The sequence below is a fragment of the Andrographis paniculata genome, unplaced genomic scaffold, assembly GCF_009805555.1.
Source record: "Andrographis paniculata isolate CXL003 unplaced genomic scaffold, ASM980555v1 Contig64END, whole genome shotgun sequence".
Lineage (NCBI taxonomy): Eukaryota > Viridiplantae > Streptophyta > Magnoliopsida > Lamiales > Acanthaceae > Andrographis > Andrographis paniculata.
The window spans coordinates 2463971-2482065 of NW_026137600.1; the positions used below are offsets into that span (position 1 = coordinate 2463971).

An 18095-nucleotide genomic window follows, 5' to 3' on the forward strand; every position below is an offset into this window, starting at 1 on the left:
TGAACATAAGTAATGAATTCTATGTTATAACGAAGGTACATACAAATATTTCACTAACATTGATTGTTTATTTATCATCCTTGCTCTCCCACACATCTCAACTATTTACCACAAATATAAACCTATAAAAATGCAAATGAAGATACTTTTATATACAACAAGACCATTTACAATTTCAAATACATCAAAAGCACTTATATTCGACTCGATCATGCGATACGATGCAAAGTAAAGACCCGGTACCAAGGTTTGTAAAAGCCTAACCAAGACACAAATAAAATAGATTCAAGCACACCACAAACTCGGAAAATCGATTATATAAAAAACATAACTTTAAACTTACTTTTTTGAACTTGCTTTGGGGAGGAGTTTTTTTTCGATGTCTTGAGCTGGATCGGAGTTTTTAGCAGTGAGGGGAGACTTCCAATGGTGGCAAAGGTTTCTGCGATGAGGCTCGGCGGCGATTATTTTGGCAGGGTGATAGTTAGAAATCGCATGCGTTTTATATTCATATCATATGTGATATTTGGGTGATTTTGATTGGATTCTACCTAATTTATATGCGAATTGTTTATTTGCTGTGTGCAGAGGGCAAATATTAAATTTGGCATAATTGGCAGAAAAAAAAAATTAATTAAAGGCCCAAAACCCATCTACAAAATAATTAGGGCAAACATTAAATAAAATGAGGAATCACACGTTTCAAAAGAGGAGGACGGCTAGGGCAGAAACGCACAGGAGCAGGAGACTGACAGATTCATAGATCGCGCATGAGCAAATCGACAGAGAAGATTTCCCCCTCCCACTATGACTTCATCTTTCTCTTTAATTCTTTGTTATTTGATTACGGAGTAGATACTTTTCTGGTTTGAGGGGTGATAATGTTTTGGTTCTTTTGTTTTGGAGATTCTTGATTTTCTTTATAAAAGTTCTTTTTGATTATCAATATTTGTCTAATTCTGATAATAGCGTTTGTGATTGTTAGATTGATTGAATATTTTGGTACCGATATTTAAATTAGTTTGATAATCTAAAGTCAATTCAGGTAGGATATCCATAATTGTATTCGCACTTGAATAGGTGATAACCGGGTTGAATAGTTCCTTCCCGGGGGTTAGACAATCAAATCTAATTGCTCCTCTTAGGTAGTAATTGTTTTGAATTTGGTTTTTCTAGATTGGAATGCGGTTAGGCAATATTCTTATGGGCACACCTAGGTTTATTTGCTTAATTAGGGGTAGTTAACGGTCGTACCTTAATTACCTACACTGTAAGGAAAAATTGGTTGTCGGAGCTTGTTGATAACTATAACCAATTTATTGATACTTTTTAATAAGAATTAATTTTATTGAATCAATGATAAAACACAAATGTCATAACTGCATCATCCCTTGAGCCAGACATCCCCTTGATAGTCAATCCCCTTTAATTTAATTACTTTGTTATTTTATTTTCATTAGATAATAAAAGAAAATTCCCCCTTTATTTACAACACGAAAGAGTGAATCACACAATCCCTGTGGAGACGATCCCTTCCCCTATATTACATTAAATTGTGATCACGGAGTAGGTAAAATATTTGATTGACCGCGCGACAGGTCAATTTTTTGGCGCCGTTGCCGGGGATTGGTGCTTTGTTTTACTCTTTTGTGTTATTTTAATTTATCCTCTTGTTTATGCCCCATTTTTCTCGTACAGGCGAACTGATATTTAATCTTGAGATCGAGAAGGTTGAGCGAAAACTACGGAAGGAAGCCAAGCAACGAAAAGCTGCTCAGGTTGCGAAGCTGGCAGAATCTTTAAACCACCTCAAAATCTCTAGCTCTAGCGACTCTGAAAGTGATCAAGAGACTATCATGGCTGAGGATACCCACACTTTAAGGGAGTTGGCTGCTCCCGACTTGGCGCAGCAGCCCTTATGCATTAACTTTCCCACTCTGAATAACACTATTGCTTTTGAACTAAAATCTGGATTAATTCATTTATTGCCTTCTTTTCATGGACTTGCAGGTGAAGAACCTCACAAACACTTGCAAGAGTTCGACGTGGTGTGCTCCAGCATGAAACCACCAGGTGTTACTGATGAACAGATCAAACTCAGAGCCTTCCCATTCTCGCTCAAAGATGCTACAAAGGATTGGCTCTACTATCTCCCACCTGGAAGCATCGACACGTGGAACGACATGAAAAAGAAATTTTTGGAGAAGTACTTTCCAGCTTCCAGGGCTGCGATTCTGAGAAAGGAGATATGTGGCATCAAGCAACATCAGGTGAAACGCTCCATGACTATTGGGAGCGATTCAATAAGCTTATCATTAAATGTCCACAACATCAAATTCCCTCTCAATTATTGATTCAATACTTTTATGATGGTTTGTCGTTGATGGACAGGAACATTATCGATGCTGCAAGTGGTGGAGCTTTAGTAAATAAGACGCCGGCACAAGCTTGGGATCTTATTGCGAGGATGGCTGAAAACACGCAGCAATTTGGTTCAAGAGATGTTGGACATATGAGCGGAGACAACAACGACCATGCCATCCAATCTATACAACAACAACTTTCTGAGTTGACGAGCTTTGTTCGCAAGATGGTCGTGGAAAAATCCAACCCGAGTGTCCAGGTCAAGGCGTGTGGAATATGCACGAGTGCAGGACACTCTACAGATGCATGTCCGACCCTCCAAGAAGAATGTGCAGTGGATGTGAACACTGCAAACTACGGTATGAATAGACCTCCAGCGTACAATCCATACTCTAACACCTACAATCCAGGCTGGAGAGATCATCCGAACTTGCGTGATGGAAACGCACAGCAGGGTAATGCTCATCAACCATTTGGAGCTATGCAGCAGATGCAACAACCTCGTTTCTATGAGAAACAGCGCCCCAAGCACCCACAAGCAACTCCAGTCCATCTTTGGAAGACTTGGTGAAGTCTATGGCTACCAGTACCCTGCAATTCCAGCAAGAGATTAAGTCAACTGTCGACAAATTACAAGGTCAGATCAATCAAGTGTCAGATGAGGTGAAACACCTACGTGAAAGAGGAAAGTGGCCTGCTCAACCTGAGCCAAATCCAGCAAATGTCAGCGCTATCACTATCTGCAGTGATACGATGATTGAATGTTCCTCCCGGCCTAATCCAAGGAATACGAGTGCTATAACCCTTCGTAGCGGAAAGGAATTGGAAGGTCCACCTCATATCTCAAAGGAACAGTATGAAGATCATATTGAGATGGAGATTGAAAAAGAGGCCGAACTTCACGAAAAGATACCTCCTAACTCTGTTCCTCCTACTGAAACTAAATCAGCTCTTTTTCCTGACAGGTTGAAGAAACCACAAAAGGCAAACAAACGAAAAGAGATGATGGAAATATTCAAGAAGGTGGAACTTAATATCCCGCTCCTGGAAGCTATCAACCAAATCCCTAAGTACGCAAAGTTTTTGAAAGAACTGTGCACCAACAAAAGAAAATTGCGAGGGGACAAGCATATTATAGCGGGTGAGAACGTTTCTGCTGTTATCAAAAGACAGGTAGCACCAAAAACAGGTGATCCAGGTATGTTTTCTATCCCTTGTAAGATTGGAAAAACTGAAATAACTAAGGCTATGTTAGATCTAGGAGCTGCTATTAATGTCATGCCTCGATCAATATACGACTCTTTAAATCTAGGGCCTCTAAAAGAAACAGGAATTATTATTCAACTTGCTGATCAAACCAATGCTTATCCTGATGGTATGATAGAAGATGTACTAGTTCAAGTGAATGAATTGATTTTTCCTGTTGATTTTTATATTCTGGATATGCATGATGCGCACTGTTCTAATCCACCGCCTCTTTTGTTAGGAAGACCTTTTATGTGCACTGCAGGAACAAAGATAGATGTTAAAAATGGCACACTCAGCTTGGAGTTTGATGGAGAAGAATTTCATTTCAATATTTTTAATCCCGTCAAATGTCCTGTTGAATCTGAATCGTTATATGCAATTAATGTTATTAATTCTGTGGTGCAGGAAACTTGTGAAGTTGGTAATGAGAATAAACGAAAAACTGTGTTGACAAAACAGTTAGAGAAAAAATCAACTTGAGAGAGTAAAAAAAGAAAAAAGATTGTCGAAAAGTGGAGATGAATTCCCAAGCGATCACCATTGCTGGCAGCGAAAAAATGTCATAAGGAGAATCAAAATTCTAAGCCGAAGAACAAGTGTGTGGCCAATAGACATCGCTTCAAATTATACCACGAGGGACCCTCACTTGATCCTATAAAGTCGGCACCCGTTGTCGATTTCGATGTTCAGAATTGATGCGAGGCGAAGTCTAGCTCAAAGACTATAAAAAAAAACGCTTTTTAAGAGACAACCCAAATCATTTAATTGCTTTCTTTAATTTTATTTATTTTTATTATTTAATTGCTAATAATACTTTTGATAGTTTTGTTTGGTTTAGTCGCCGCCTCCAACCTCCGGCGCTGTCGACTTTTTCCTCCCCTGCTCAGTCATCGCCGATCACCACATCCGCTCCTCTAAAAGGCTTGCGTTGGTTAGTTGTTTTCGCAGGACTCAGGAGAACTTCAAGCCTTCCTAAAAATCACAATCAAATGAAGAGGTGTTAACAAAGCTCCCAACTACTACACCCCCTATGGACTCCAGGGAAGTTCCTCTCTTCTTTTATTGTTTTCTTTACATTGAGGACAATGCATACTTTAGATGTGGGGAGAGATTTTTGTGCTATTTTTATGCCTGATTTGCTGTCTTTTCGCATGTTTTTTAGATTTGTCTAAAGTGAGTCAAAGGTGATTTGTGTGATAGGTTAGTTTGGCATGACTAATGACATTTGATTGGTGATATGTTGAGTCAAGTCGACGTTTGAACCCTGTGAGAATTTGAGCCTATGTTCCAAAAGTCACAGTAGAAAATAAATTGCATATATTCAAGCTTTTGGAAATTTTTTTCATGTGTGATTTGTAGTGCTCAATTAGATGACCTAGAACTTGAGTGATTATGCATGTTGAACTTGCAACTATCGGGTCTTGCGTTTTGAAAATGATAAGGGCATTAGGTAACCCATTAAGCCTTTCTTTATTACCCAGCACAATATATTTCCTTAGTTAGCCCATTTTAGCCTTCTTAGCCTATTTTTTCTTTTATAATAAACTGTTTTTTTAGCCTCATACCCTTCTTTCGATTGAGCCTTCTCCGATTTGAACCCTATGTTAGAAAGAATTACTTTAAGTCCATGTTGTGATGCACTTTATTCCTTCGGCACTAATTAGAAACGAACTTTGGGTACGAATAAGTCATAGTATGAAGAAATAATTGTGGATAGTGTAGCTATATATATATAGGCAAATGCCTAAAAAAAATGAAAAAAAAAACAAAAAAATAATAATACAAAAATAAATAAATAAATAATTATCTTAATAAAGTATTTTTATTTAATTTCATTATTAAAGTTTGGGCAGTGAATAAAGTAAGGATTTGATTATTTATGTCGATTTGTTCTTCATGTGCTAGCATCGTGTTCTTATTGTATTCTTTTCTGACATATTTTAGCCCTTGTATATCCTTTTTTCTACCCTGACCATAAGCCCCGTTACAACCCTTATTGAAAGTCCCTTTGATTCTCTATGCTAGATTTGAATATCTTAAGTAAGGAAAATTTGATTTTTACTCAAGCCTATAGGATAATCTTTTGTTGCACTACCTGAGTGTTGAGCCAATTATACATTTAATTCCTTCAGAGAGCATGTGAGAAAACACTTTATCTTGTGAGGTTGACTTGGTTTGATGTGTTAAAATTCAGATTGAATTGGTTGTGTTGGATCCTCTTGTCATATCGAGTTGCCTGCGATTTCTTTGGCTTATTTCGAATTTATGCTTGAGGGCAAGCATGATCTAGGTGTGAGGAGAATTGATAGTTAGAAATCGCATGCGTTTTATATTCATATCATATGCGATATTTGGGTGATTTTGATTGGATTCTACCTAATTTATATACGAATTGTTTATTTGCTGTGTGCAGAGGGCAAATATTAAATTTGGCATAATTGGCAGAAAAAAAAAATTAATTAAAGGCCCAAAAGCCCATCTACAAAATAATTAGGGCAAACATTAAATAAAAGGAGGGATCACAGTTTCAAAAGAGGAGGACGGCTAGGGCAGAAACGCACAGGAGCAGGAGACTGACAGATTCATAGATCGCGCATGAGCAAATCGACAGAGAAGATTTCCCCCTCTCACTATGACTTCATCTTTCTCTTTTATTCTTTGTTATTTGATTATGGAGTATATACTTTTCTGATTTGAGGGGTGGGGTGATAATATTTTGGTTCTTTTGTTTTGGAGATTCTTGATTTTCTTTATAAAAGTTCTTTTTGATTATCAATATTTGTCTAATTCTGATAATAGCGTTTGTGATTGTTAGATTGATTGAATATTTTGGTACCGATATTTAAATTAGTTTGATAATCTAAATTCAATTCAGGTAGGATATCCGTAATTGTATTCGCACTTGAATAGGTGATAACCGGGTTGAATAGTTCCTTCCCGGGGTTAGACAATCAAATCTAATTGCTCCTCTTAGGTAGTAATTATTTTGAATTGGGTTTTCTAGATTGGAATGCGGTTAGGCAATATTCTTATGGGCGCACCTAGGTTTATTTGCTTAATTAGGGGTAGTTAACGGTCGTACCTTAATTACCTACACTGTAAGGAAAAATTGGTTGTCAGAGCTTGTTGATAACTATAACCAATTTATTGATACTTTAATAAGAATTAATTTTATTGAATCAATGATAAAACACAAGTGTCATAACTGCATCATCCCTTGAGCCAGGCATCCCCTTGATAGTCAGTCCCCTTTAATTTAATTGCTTTGTTATTTTATTTTTATTAGATAATAAAAGAAAATTCCCCCTTTATTTACAACACGAAAGAGTGAATCACACAATCCCTGTGGAGACGATCTCTTCCCCTATATTACATTAAATTGTAATCATAGAGTAGGTGAAATATTTGATTGACTGCGCGATAGGTCACAGGGTGCTTCGGCAGTGGGGGGCATAGTAGAATGGGAAGAGATTGGAAGAAATAAACCCATCCACAACATGAGATTATGAGTTTTATTAAGGTTTTTTTTTCGGTTTAAATTTTTGTAATTGATTTTAGTATATAAATAAAAATTCCAAGCATATTAATTTGACATTTTCTTCATACAGTGCGGGATAATTTTGAGGTATATAATTAGATAATGTAGGTTTATATAAAAATAACATAAAGTACATACAATATTCATTATAATGTATTGTGATTTCAAGGGTAAAGTTGGTATTAAGGAATAAAGTGTAAATTCAAATAAAAAGTATGGAGTACAATACTTTGTTAAAATGAGGAGTGACTGAACTTAAATAATTTTTAGGTTAGAGGTATTTAAATCATTTATTTATACTATAAACAAATTTGTTTTTACTAAAAAGAAAAAGAAAAAACATCAAGGATTTGTTTGTTGTGTGTTTGTTTGGGGAGTTTGGATTTTGAGTTGAAATTTAAATAGTAAAAAATTTGAATTTGAATAGTGCTATGATGTGATATAAAAAGATATTGATGTGATATTTTTAATATAAATTGATCTTTAGTATAATATAAAAAATAAAAAAATAGGTATTTGATTTAATATTTTAGGGAGAAAAAATTTTGATGAATAGTGGAAATTTGGGAAAATTCCCCAAAAGAAAACAATTATTAGTGCAAAATATTTTTTGATGTGAGGTATATAGAATTGATCAATAATAAAAGATATCTATATATATTTAGTTTGTTTACTCAATAAATTTGTTTTGACACTATTTTTTTTATAAATATTAATAAAAAAATAATATATATTATCTTTTCTCATAAAATTCAATAATTCAACACAGCATAGAATATGAGTATTTTTTTATATAAAGTATAGAAAATTATGTCAATAATATAAAAAACTCTACGAGTTTTAATCAAATTTAAGTAGTTTTTCAATGTGAAAACGATGGTACCAATCCTGATTTTGTGTTGATTTTCAACGAAAAAATATGTTTGATCCTTCAAATGATAATTTGAATCAAAGAATTTTAAATAGACCTAAAAGAACTATTAAACAATTTGTTAGGTTTAATGATTTTGATTTTCTTTCATATGCCCCTAGTGTGTATAAGGCAACCAATTCAAAATATAAAATTGAGTGAATTAAAGCAATGAATGATGAAATCTTTTATTCGGTTGTGAATTTCTATTATTTGAGAGTCTTGTTTGTTTTGGTTGCTCATTTTAATTAAAATCTAAAACAAACAGCTATCAAAATTGAGGCACTGTGGAAGGGAATTTTGGGGCGAAACCGAAGCTAGAGGACAGACTCTACCACCTACTCTTCCTAGGCTTTGATCGACAATATTTCTTTCTTCGTCTATTTTTACATTGAGCAACATTTCCCTTTCCCATTTTATTTATCAAACAAAACTCTTCTAAAACCCCACTCACCGACGACGTTAGGGATGGAGGGTCGCGGCATTTCCTCTTACTTTTACTCCTCACTCCATTTTCATAACTTCCGCCCCTTCACCAACCCAAAATTTCTTTTTCCTTTCCAATATACCGACAATGCAGTGGGATTTGTTTGTCAACGGGTAATGGAGGGTCAGCGGCAAGGCATTGTTAGCAAAGTGGCTGGAGACGAAGAAGAAGGAAAAAAAAAGGAAGAAAAAAAGGATGAAAGAACAATTTGGAGAAAGAAGAAAGAAGAGAGAAAGGAAGTCCCCTAAAAGATGGCCTGATGGTGTGGAGGTTGGACGTATGACCATGAGATCATGAGTTCTAACCCCGACGCTTCAGGTCACCTGTATTATTTAATTATAATTAATAATTAGAATTTAATAATTATATATTCAAAAAATAATACTCTATCCGTCCGGCTCTAAGGATCTCATTTACATTTTGCAACATTGTTTGTAACTTAAAAATATCTTTATATTTGTAAAAAAAATTTGCACAAATATTATTATAATAGTATTATAAGACAGTACTAGAAGTATTTTTATAATTTTTTCTTGATTTGTACTACGTTTTCATATAATAACTAATATTTAAAGATCAACAAACAATAAAATAAATGAGACCCTTATAAGCGGACGGAAGTAGTATAATACTATCATAATTTTATATCAAACCAATAATTACCTATCACATTGTTATTCATCAAAACCCTTCAAATTCAAACAAAATTTACCAAGCTAAAGAAACACATATTTTCAAAATTATAAAAAAATTCAAATTCAAACAAATCTCAAATCAAAATTTCTCAAACCAACTCTAAAGAAACACACCTTAATTTTAAGACCATTGTGTAATTTATTTTTCTCAATCCATAGCTTGATGAGGTGGGCTTGTACACATAAGAATTTGGAAGCCTTTTTACTTTTGGCCATTATTGATGCTCTTTTTATTAATTAAAAATTTAATTTATTCAATTTAATACTATTATTATCTATCAAAAGTACTCCAATAAAAACAAAACCTATTAACCCAACTATTAACCCAAAAAAATGACATTTTTTCAAAATTAAAAAATCAAATCAAATCAAATTCAACTGAAATTTAAACCAAATCTTCCCAAACTAATACAAAAAACACACCTTAATATATTATATATATTGAAATTTCTGTCAAAAATATAGTGGAAGAACAACCCTGAAGTATTTTACATAGTTTAATTTAATATAATATTTCACGAAATAAAGTAAAATATATACTTTTTATTTTGACCGAAAACAAAAGAGATATTATATCATCTATTCAAAATAAAAAAAAATAGAACAAAAATATGTATCTCTTCCGTCCCGGTGGAATTGACACTTTTCATTAGTCATACAGTATTATAATGATGTTTAATAATAGTAAATTATGATATTATTTTATTAATTTTTATATAATTAATAATATTAGAAGTTTTAAGATAAAATTAATATATAATTAAAATTTAGAATATGTATTTAAATAATTTAAAAATTATATCATAATAAAAAATATATACAATATAGATATTATTTGATAGAGAATAAATTTTTTTATAATACAAATAAATAAAAAATATGTTTATTTATTTATAATTAATATAAACTAAATTTATAAAAAATTTAGAATTTTAAACATAAACAAACATATTTGTTTTTTTTTTATGACAGAGATAAAAATAAAAAAAAATTGAATGGATTATATGATTTTATATGTTATATATTTAATTAAATAAATTTTTACTTAAATAGAAAAATGTCTTGACAAAAATAAAGATGTCAATTAGATGAGGGAGAAAGAGAGTAAGGGTGTTTTTGGCATAGGGAATTGACAGTAGAGAAATAAAAATATTTTCATTTCCCTTATTTGTTTGAATCAGATAAATGGAAGTTAAGAAATAAATTGTTTTTTATTTCTCTATTTTTATTTCTCTCATATATTCAGAGAAATGAAGAGAAATGATGTTCAGTATATATATTTTTATTTTTTTTGTACTATTTCATTTTTATAATTATTTATATTATATTATTTTAGTTTTACAAAAATTATTTTTAATTTATCATTCAAGTATTTGATTTTTTACGATTTTTTTAAAAAAATTTATACTAAAATATGATCTTATAAATTTCGTATATAATTTATAATTTTTTGTTTAAAAAAAGTTACCATAAATATTTTTTTATAATTTTTATTCGCTAAAATTCTCTTTTGTTAGATTAATCATTTATTTTTGTCTGATCCATTTAATTTTTTTTACATTTCTCAACTCAATTTTCTATTCTACAAACCAAGAGAATTACTCAATTTATTTTCTCTCAAATTCCATTATCTACTCTTATTTCTGTGCAATTTCTGTACCAAACGCCTCCCGAGAGTTTGTTTCTTTTGTGAAATAGTCTGAATAATTTTTTATTTCTCCATTTAATAAGAAAGATAAATGTTACCGATTTTATAAAATTGTAGTATTTTTTTAAAAATGATATATATTGAGAATGGTATAATAATATAAAAATAATTTATTTATGTAGATAATATTTTTGAGAAATGTGCCTATTTCTTCTCACAAAACTGTCACACCGTAATATTTTTACCCTGTCATTCGACTGTTACGAAGGAACTATGCGGTGTGTATCACCAACTGCTCGAATTCATTAATTCACTAGATTTTATACGGGTCGATTATTGTCGTCAGCGGAAGGAACTCATCGGGCAAAGGCTCAATTCAAGATACCTGCAAGTGGATTTAAAGCACGCCGCTCAGATCAGCCTAGGGCACATCGCCATTTGCGTGTGCCTTTTTTCCTTCGCAGGTGCTCGGCTGCGAGTGATTTTGCTAATCGATCATGGGTTACGAAAACGATCCGTAAGTATCCTGTTCCAATTTGGCAATCGCAGAATTAGGGTTTCTCGTATAATTTCTCAGCAATTTTGGGCGGTGAATTCACGGATGTTTTTCGAATTAGGGTTTGTTAAACGTTGTCGCACATAGGAATAGGAAAACGTTAGGATTCCTTTGTTTATCCGATTATCACCAATTTTTTTAGATTGAGCAAGGATCCTTTCTTAACAGGTTTTTTTTTTTTTGTTTTTTTTTGGCTTATGTTGGTACTTGTGTGGTCTTGTGGGAAAGGGGCGTTCTTGAATTTAGTAGGTTTTGCAGATTTTGAAATGGTGTTTTTATATTATTGTTTCGTCTATGTGCGCGTTTAGGCACCGAGATGAAGATGGAGAGCCATTGATGGACTTCGATGCCGATTTCCAATCCGATCAGGATGAGCCTCGGCACCATCTCTTGGACGATGAAGATGATGATACCATGTACAATCGCCGTGAGCGGTCGCCAACTCCAGTTTATGATGATTTCAAGGCAAAGCCCCGGAAGAGGTTGATAAAAAAATCATCGCCCCTTAAAGATCCAGGTCCAGTGGAGGATTTTGGATTGGATGATAATGAGGTTGACATTGGTGGGTTTTATGGTGATGATGGAGATAACATGGGTGGAGTAGTGAGAGATAATTATTCAGATGGAGGAAATAGGAAGAGGGGAAGAGGGGAGAAGAGTAAGGGTATTGAGAAGAGGAGTAAGGGAGGGGAGAAAGGGGAAAAGAAGTTAAAGTTGAGGAAAAGTGGAGGAGGAGGAGGAGGTTCTAGTACGAGGGATCATGAGGCTGACCCGGAGATGAAGGAGATGTGGGATACCATAGCGGGTGGTCATTCAGAGGTAGGTTTGGACTGCCTGCCTGCCTTCATTTTATTCTCTTCGATATGTTCTGTATTGCGGCGTCGGAATTCACTTCTCTATTTGTTACATGCCTATTGAAGTGAAGTCATTGAGTTTTAGTGGTTTTTGTAGTTAAGGTAGGAATTCATTGAACTTGATAAAACTGTTGAGCAATGTTAACTACAGAGGTGTTGGGAGTTTTGAGTATTTTGTAAAATTGAGGGGTTTGTTTACATATTCGTGTATGCTTGCACATATCTACTGTCGATTCTTTGTACACATGATTTTATTGCTTGAATGTGCACATTGATTTATTGAGACCTGTCTTAGTAAAATTTTTGAATGAGTGTAAAGATTGTATTGAATTCTCTTAAATCGTCTCAAATTGATTTAAAGGAAGAGTTTGATGGTGAGGGTGGGTCTCCGTACACTCTTTGATATATATATATGTGTGTGTGTGTGTGCGCGCGCGCGTGTGTAAGCACATTCCAACAAGTGTTATTAATGGTCATATATGTTGATCAGACTGAGTAATTTAAAATTACAATTGAGTTTTCAATTTGCCATCATTATGTTTATTTGTATCAAAGAAATATGGTGCTTACCACATGATGCAGGTTTCATTAATTTAATTTTTAAGTTAAGATTTCTGCCACTAAATAATTGACTAGTCAAGTGAATGTTTCATTGCTTGCTGTTTCTTAAAATTCAAATGGCACACTGTTGGTTGATTCAGCTTAAAATTCATATAGGATGATCAAGACGGTGTTCGGACTGTTGATGATGACAACTTCATAGATGATAGTGGTGTGGATCCTGCTGATCGGTATGGAAGTGACAATGAGCATTCACCAAGTCGTCATCCCCAGGTTTGGATTTTATCTATTATATATTCATTTGTATTTTAAATACACTCTAGACAAATAAACTTTGTTGTAATAACTTTTATTAACTTTCTATTCTTGAACTGTCGTTATTTTGCTTCCCTTTTTTCCTTTGGTTCATGGCTAGCTGCATTTGAAGTGTTATGGGTGTTAATTAAAAACTAGATCTCTTTTGTTGGAGAAGATATAAACTTCCATTCTAATTTATAAGTGACAATCGCTATAAGTGTTATTAAGCTTTGCTGTTATAAGGTTGTCTAGCAAACCATTTATGATCACCATGAATTTTGTTGCCATTTGAGTTGTTGGCGCTATTTTAAACATGAGATGCACAATTTTTTTTAATGACATCGGAACTCAAAGCCGCTAGTCTTCGAGTGCGCTCTGGGTAAATCTCGGCCGAACCTAATAGTTTATAAACTAAGCTCGGCAAAGCAAGTCACACTAGGTGAACTATGTGTGTCAAAAAAGATCTAGGGCATTGGGGGTTAGAACCCATGACCTCGCGGTTACGAGTCCATCCCCACCATCAGGTAGGGTCATAAATGGATCAAATAATTTTGTTCAATTCGAATACGAATCAAATATAAATATGAAATTTTAATATTCGATTCGCTATTCGTAAATATTTGATTCGATGATAAAGAACATATAAATAGTATAAAATATAGTAGTAATATACATATATATGTATTTCCCAATAGAAATAATTAAACTAAATTTATTAATAATGATACTTTTAAATTTATATAAATAAATACTCCATCCCAAAACAATAATCTCATTTTGTCATTTTCGTTCGTCCCAAAACAATAGTCTTATTTTCATTTTTGGTAACCATCTTTCCACCTTTCTACAAAACTATCTCTACTATTTCACAATAATTACGTAAAGTAAGGGTATTTTAGTCTTTTAGAAACACTTTTACATCTACTATAATTCCCGTACCCATCCCAAATGTCTCTATTGTTTTGGGACGGAGGGAGTATTATATAATTAAAACTACACTTATACAATAAAATTTTATTTATATTAGAGCAAGAAGTCTTTTTTTTGTCAGTGTGAAAAAATAATAAATATGTACAGTTTTTAATCAAGTTTTTTAATAATATTATTAAAATTTTTAATTAATAGAAGTCCTAAACGAATAGCTTCAAATTGAATCGGATAAAATAAAAATGAATCGCATTTTGAATCAAATATTTGTATAATATTGAAATCGAATCGAATAATTTAAAAACTATTTCCAATCGAATATGAATATCATCTTAAGATTCGAAATGAATCAAATAATTAAATATATTTTTTAAAATGATTTGATTCATTTACAACCCTACCACCAGGCCATACAAGACCTTGAGATGCACAATTTTGAAATTATGTCAAGTTGTCAACACCATTATATTAATTAATGTTACTCTATGAAGGAGCTAACTAGATCTTAATCGATTTCTTGTGTTTGTGTTTATCTGGTTGTCTGTGTGTCAATCCATCCCTGTTTTATCTACAATTTGTATGTGTAAATTTAACTTTCCTAGAGAACTTATTTATTTATTGTAAGCCATGCCATCTCCAAGGTAGTGTGACATTCTGGCTAAGCACCCACCTGTCCTGTAATTTTCATAGATGAAAATATATGTTAAAACATCTTTGATTGTGTGACTTGCTTCCGCATACTAGTCAAATCCAGACCATTTCTAAAATCTAGTATATGTGCTCACCAGAGTGGCATTTACTTATCTTACACATCAAACTGCAACTTGTTCGGTCACATGTTTGGTGTTTCTACACCCGTTATATGGACAATACCTGCCAACCCTAATGTTTTAAGCTGAACTTCTGCATACTCAATTTGTTTATTCTCCCGAAAGTATCTCTTTTACAGGTGAGAAAGTTCTGTATCGAAACTTTGTTTAATTATTTATAAGTACTTTACTAAATAATAATTTCACTCCATGCCAGATAATATTGACAATTTATTTCTCATACTAATATTGCTGGAATGTCATTAAGCAATTTACTTCCTTTCTTTCCTTCCATTAATAATAAAATCTAAGTTAAATTTTACAATGAGTTACTAGTTACCAATGAAGGCTGTTTAATTTGTGTTCAAGTTAAATTGTCCTGTTGATTTAGCCAGAATTCCATTGCTTTGTTGTGGGTTTATTGACATTTATCTCTGGCGGAGTAAGGATGTAGGAATTTTAGGGTGTTACTTTGTACATTTCTCTGTTGAAATTTATTTTATGATCGATAAACTGATGTTTCTGCTTCTTTCTTTTTTTTTTTTTTTGCTATTAAAAAAATTGTGAATTTATGGCTTTGTTTTGCAACCAAAATGCAGTCCCTGTATTTACTGTTTCCCCTCATTTCTTTTATGTTATTAGAACACTGAATATTAAGTAACTCAATAACTCTACATTCAGCCACTTAGAGCATCACATAAATTACTAATTAGAATGTTATTTTAGTCACCAACTATAATTAAATCGTGCTTAATGTTCTAGTGACACCTCTGGTATGAGGTTATAAATGATGAGGTCATTTAGTTTACGTCTTCGACTCTATTACATTTAATTCACCTGTCCCTCTCTACCTTTACGCCCGCGTGAACACACGCGCTTGAAGAGAATCTTGAAAGCATGGTTGCGTGTAGGAAACGATGCTATTCTACCTCAGCATTGATTTCATTTGCTTTATTGTATTTGAAATTTTTCTATTTAGGTCACTCTTTTCCTCTGTACACTCAACTTTTGTCTCTTCTATCTATTTTTTCTGTGTTTCTCCATCTTTGCCTTTCCTTGGTTTCTCCGATACAAGTTATACTATAGCTTAAGATGAGCTCTAAATCAAAGAAGGAGGTTTGATTTTTCCTTCTGATTTTTCATATGTGGAGTATCATTATCATTATTAATGTTTTTTTGGCTGGATCTGAGATTTTGAAGGGTGTTTGGGATTAACTTGGTTTTTTTTTTTTTTTTAATACATTTGATTGTTAGGAAAATAATTTGTCTTTGTGTTTCATGCTGTAATTCTGCAGGCTGAAGAGGGTGAAGAAGATGATGAAATCAAGCAGATGTTCAAGGTGGGCAAGAAGAAGAAGAAAAATGAAAAAAGTGCCGCAGAAATTGCACTACTTGTAGAGAATGTGATGGCAGAGTTGGAAGTTGTAGCAGAAGAAGATGCGGAGCTGAATCGTCAGGGTAGACCTGCAATAAGCAAGTTGCGGAAACTGTCTCTTCTAACTGATGTGCTTTCCAAGTCAGTTTCCTGTTCTGCCTCTTCTCTTCCATTCCATATTGCAGTGATTTAGATTTTATTTTTTTTGAATTTCCTTACAAATATTGCATACTGTATTGTATAGAAAACAACTCCAACAAGAATTTCTAGATCATGGAGTTTTAACTCTGCTGAAGAACTGGCTTGAACCCCTACCAGATGGAAGCTTGCCAAACATTAATGTCCGAGCTGCAGTTTTGCAGATCCTGAGTGACGTATAGATACCACATCCTTTCACGGGTTTAATTTATACGGCATTTTTTTGTTATTTGGAAATTGATTGTTTCTGTCGGTGCTGCAGTTTCCCATTGATCTAGAGCAATATGATCGTAGAGAACAGTTAAAGAAGAGTGGCCTTGGAAAGGTGAAAAGTTTCTTAATGTTGCTGTGGTCATGTGGACACTCTTGTTTGTTCCTTTCAAATTTTATGTAGCAATTGGAATACTGATTTCTTATGACTGAGTTATTATCGGCGTCAGGTGATTATGTTCTTGTCAAAGTCGGAAGAGGAAACTACCAGCAATCGCAAACTGGCTAAGGAATTGGTTGATAAATGGGTACATTAATTAGCCATTTTTTCCATCTTCTGTTAGATTCAGCACTTAATATGTTTAATTGTGACTGAAATGTTGCATTTGGAAATATAAAGGTTCAGATTTTGTACAATTGATTCCTATGTATCGCCTTATATTTCATCATGGTTTTTATACAGAGCCGACCCATATTCAATAAGAGCACCAGGTTTGAGGACATGAAAAACTTTGAGGAGGAAAGGCCATTCAAGAGGCCTTCTGCTAAAAAGTATGCTTAAAATTCTGAGAGAAGAACGTGCTTGAATATTCTTTATTCTTCGAGAAATTAATCTGCAGTGAATATTCTTAACTTATTACAGGGCCATGAATAAAGGAGCTGGAATGTCGTCTCGTGATGATGACCTTGATTTAGCTGGATATTCACAGTAAAAATTTCTCCCTCATACAAAACTTAATTTATTTTAATTAACTATGTTGTCTAATTTTAATATCCAATTGGCCAAATCTACAGGAGCTCGAAATCTGGCCAGTCATCTTCCAGGCAGCATGCCTCGAGGCCAGAAGCTATGTCAATGGATTTTGTGGTTCGCCCACAATCCAAGGTCGACCCAGAAGCTATTAGGGCCAGAGCTAAACAAATGGCGCAGGACCAGCGCCGGGCAAAGGTGGGTGGTTTAGTTTATGCCCGTTTCTTGATGATCGTGATTTTTATATTGGGTTAAATTGTGCTGCAGAAATTGATCCATTGTTTATTTCCTTTGCGGTATTTACATTTACAGATGAACAAGAAGTTGCAGCAATTGAAAGCGCCAAAACGTAAGCAACTACAGGCCACAAAACTGAGCGTGGAGGGGCGTGGCATGGTGAAGTATCTTTGAGTTATCCCGTCTGCCGGGCCAGGTGAACGTTGTCTTCTCAGTTGAATTGCTGTTGTTTCTGGAGAGTTCTTTTCGTTGTTGTTGATGGACTATTTTCTGTACTCTTTAAGTGTTTGTTGTGATGTCGAGAGTCCCGAGACTTTGCTAAGAATGGATTGTGGTATTTTAATTAAAGAATAAATGTTCATAAAATATAAGTATGAAATAAAATTGGCTAATAAGTATATACATTTACTTTTAGGGCAGAATAATATTT

At 33.6% G+C, this 18095-nt stretch overlaps 1 protein-coding gene, 1 non-coding gene and 1 pseudogene across 2 annotated transcripts; 2 read left to right on the top strand and 1 right to left on the bottom strand.

The window, feature by feature from the left end:
- The first annotated feature begins 1676 nt into the window (after positions 1-1676).
- LOC127261689 (uncharacterized) lies at positions 1677-4092 on the top strand (annotated as a pseudogene).
- LOC127261936 (small nucleolar RNA R71) lies at positions 2232-2337 on the bottom strand. Its single transcript, XR_007841029.1, has one exon. It is a non-coding gene; the product is annotated as a small nucleolar RNA R71 (small nucleolar RNA).
- Positions 4093-11144: 7052 nt separating the features above from the next.
- LOC127261782 (protein IWS1 homolog 1-like) lies at positions 11145-18063 on the top strand. Its single transcript, XM_051290182.1, has 11 exons — positions 11145-11407; positions 11755-12265; positions 13018-13134; positions 16190-16410; positions 16514-16643; positions 16730-16792; positions 16908-16985; positions 17141-17229; positions 17321-17386; positions 17473-17626; positions 17741-18063. The coding sequence occupies exons 1-11, from the start codon at positions 11388-11390 to the stop codon at positions 17837-17839; spliced, it is 1548 nt and encodes a 515-aa protein (XP_051146139.1). The 5' UTR covers positions 11145-11387; the 3' UTR covers positions 17840-18063.
- The last annotated feature ends 32 nt before the right edge of the window (positions 18064-18095 follow it).

Bases quoted from the DNA above. Each gene is read 5' to 3' on its own strand.
- LOC127261782 (XM_051290182.1), top strand. From the start codon at position 11,388: ATGGGTTACGAAAACGATCC. The intron at 16,411-16,513 runs GTCAGTTTCCTG...TGTATTGTATAG, and splicing joins CTAACTGATGTGCTTTCCAA to AAAACAACTCCAACAAGAAT. The intron at 16,986-17,140 runs GTACATTAATTA...GTTTTTATACAG, and splicing joins AGGAATTGGTTGATAAATGG to AGCCGACCCATATTCAATAA.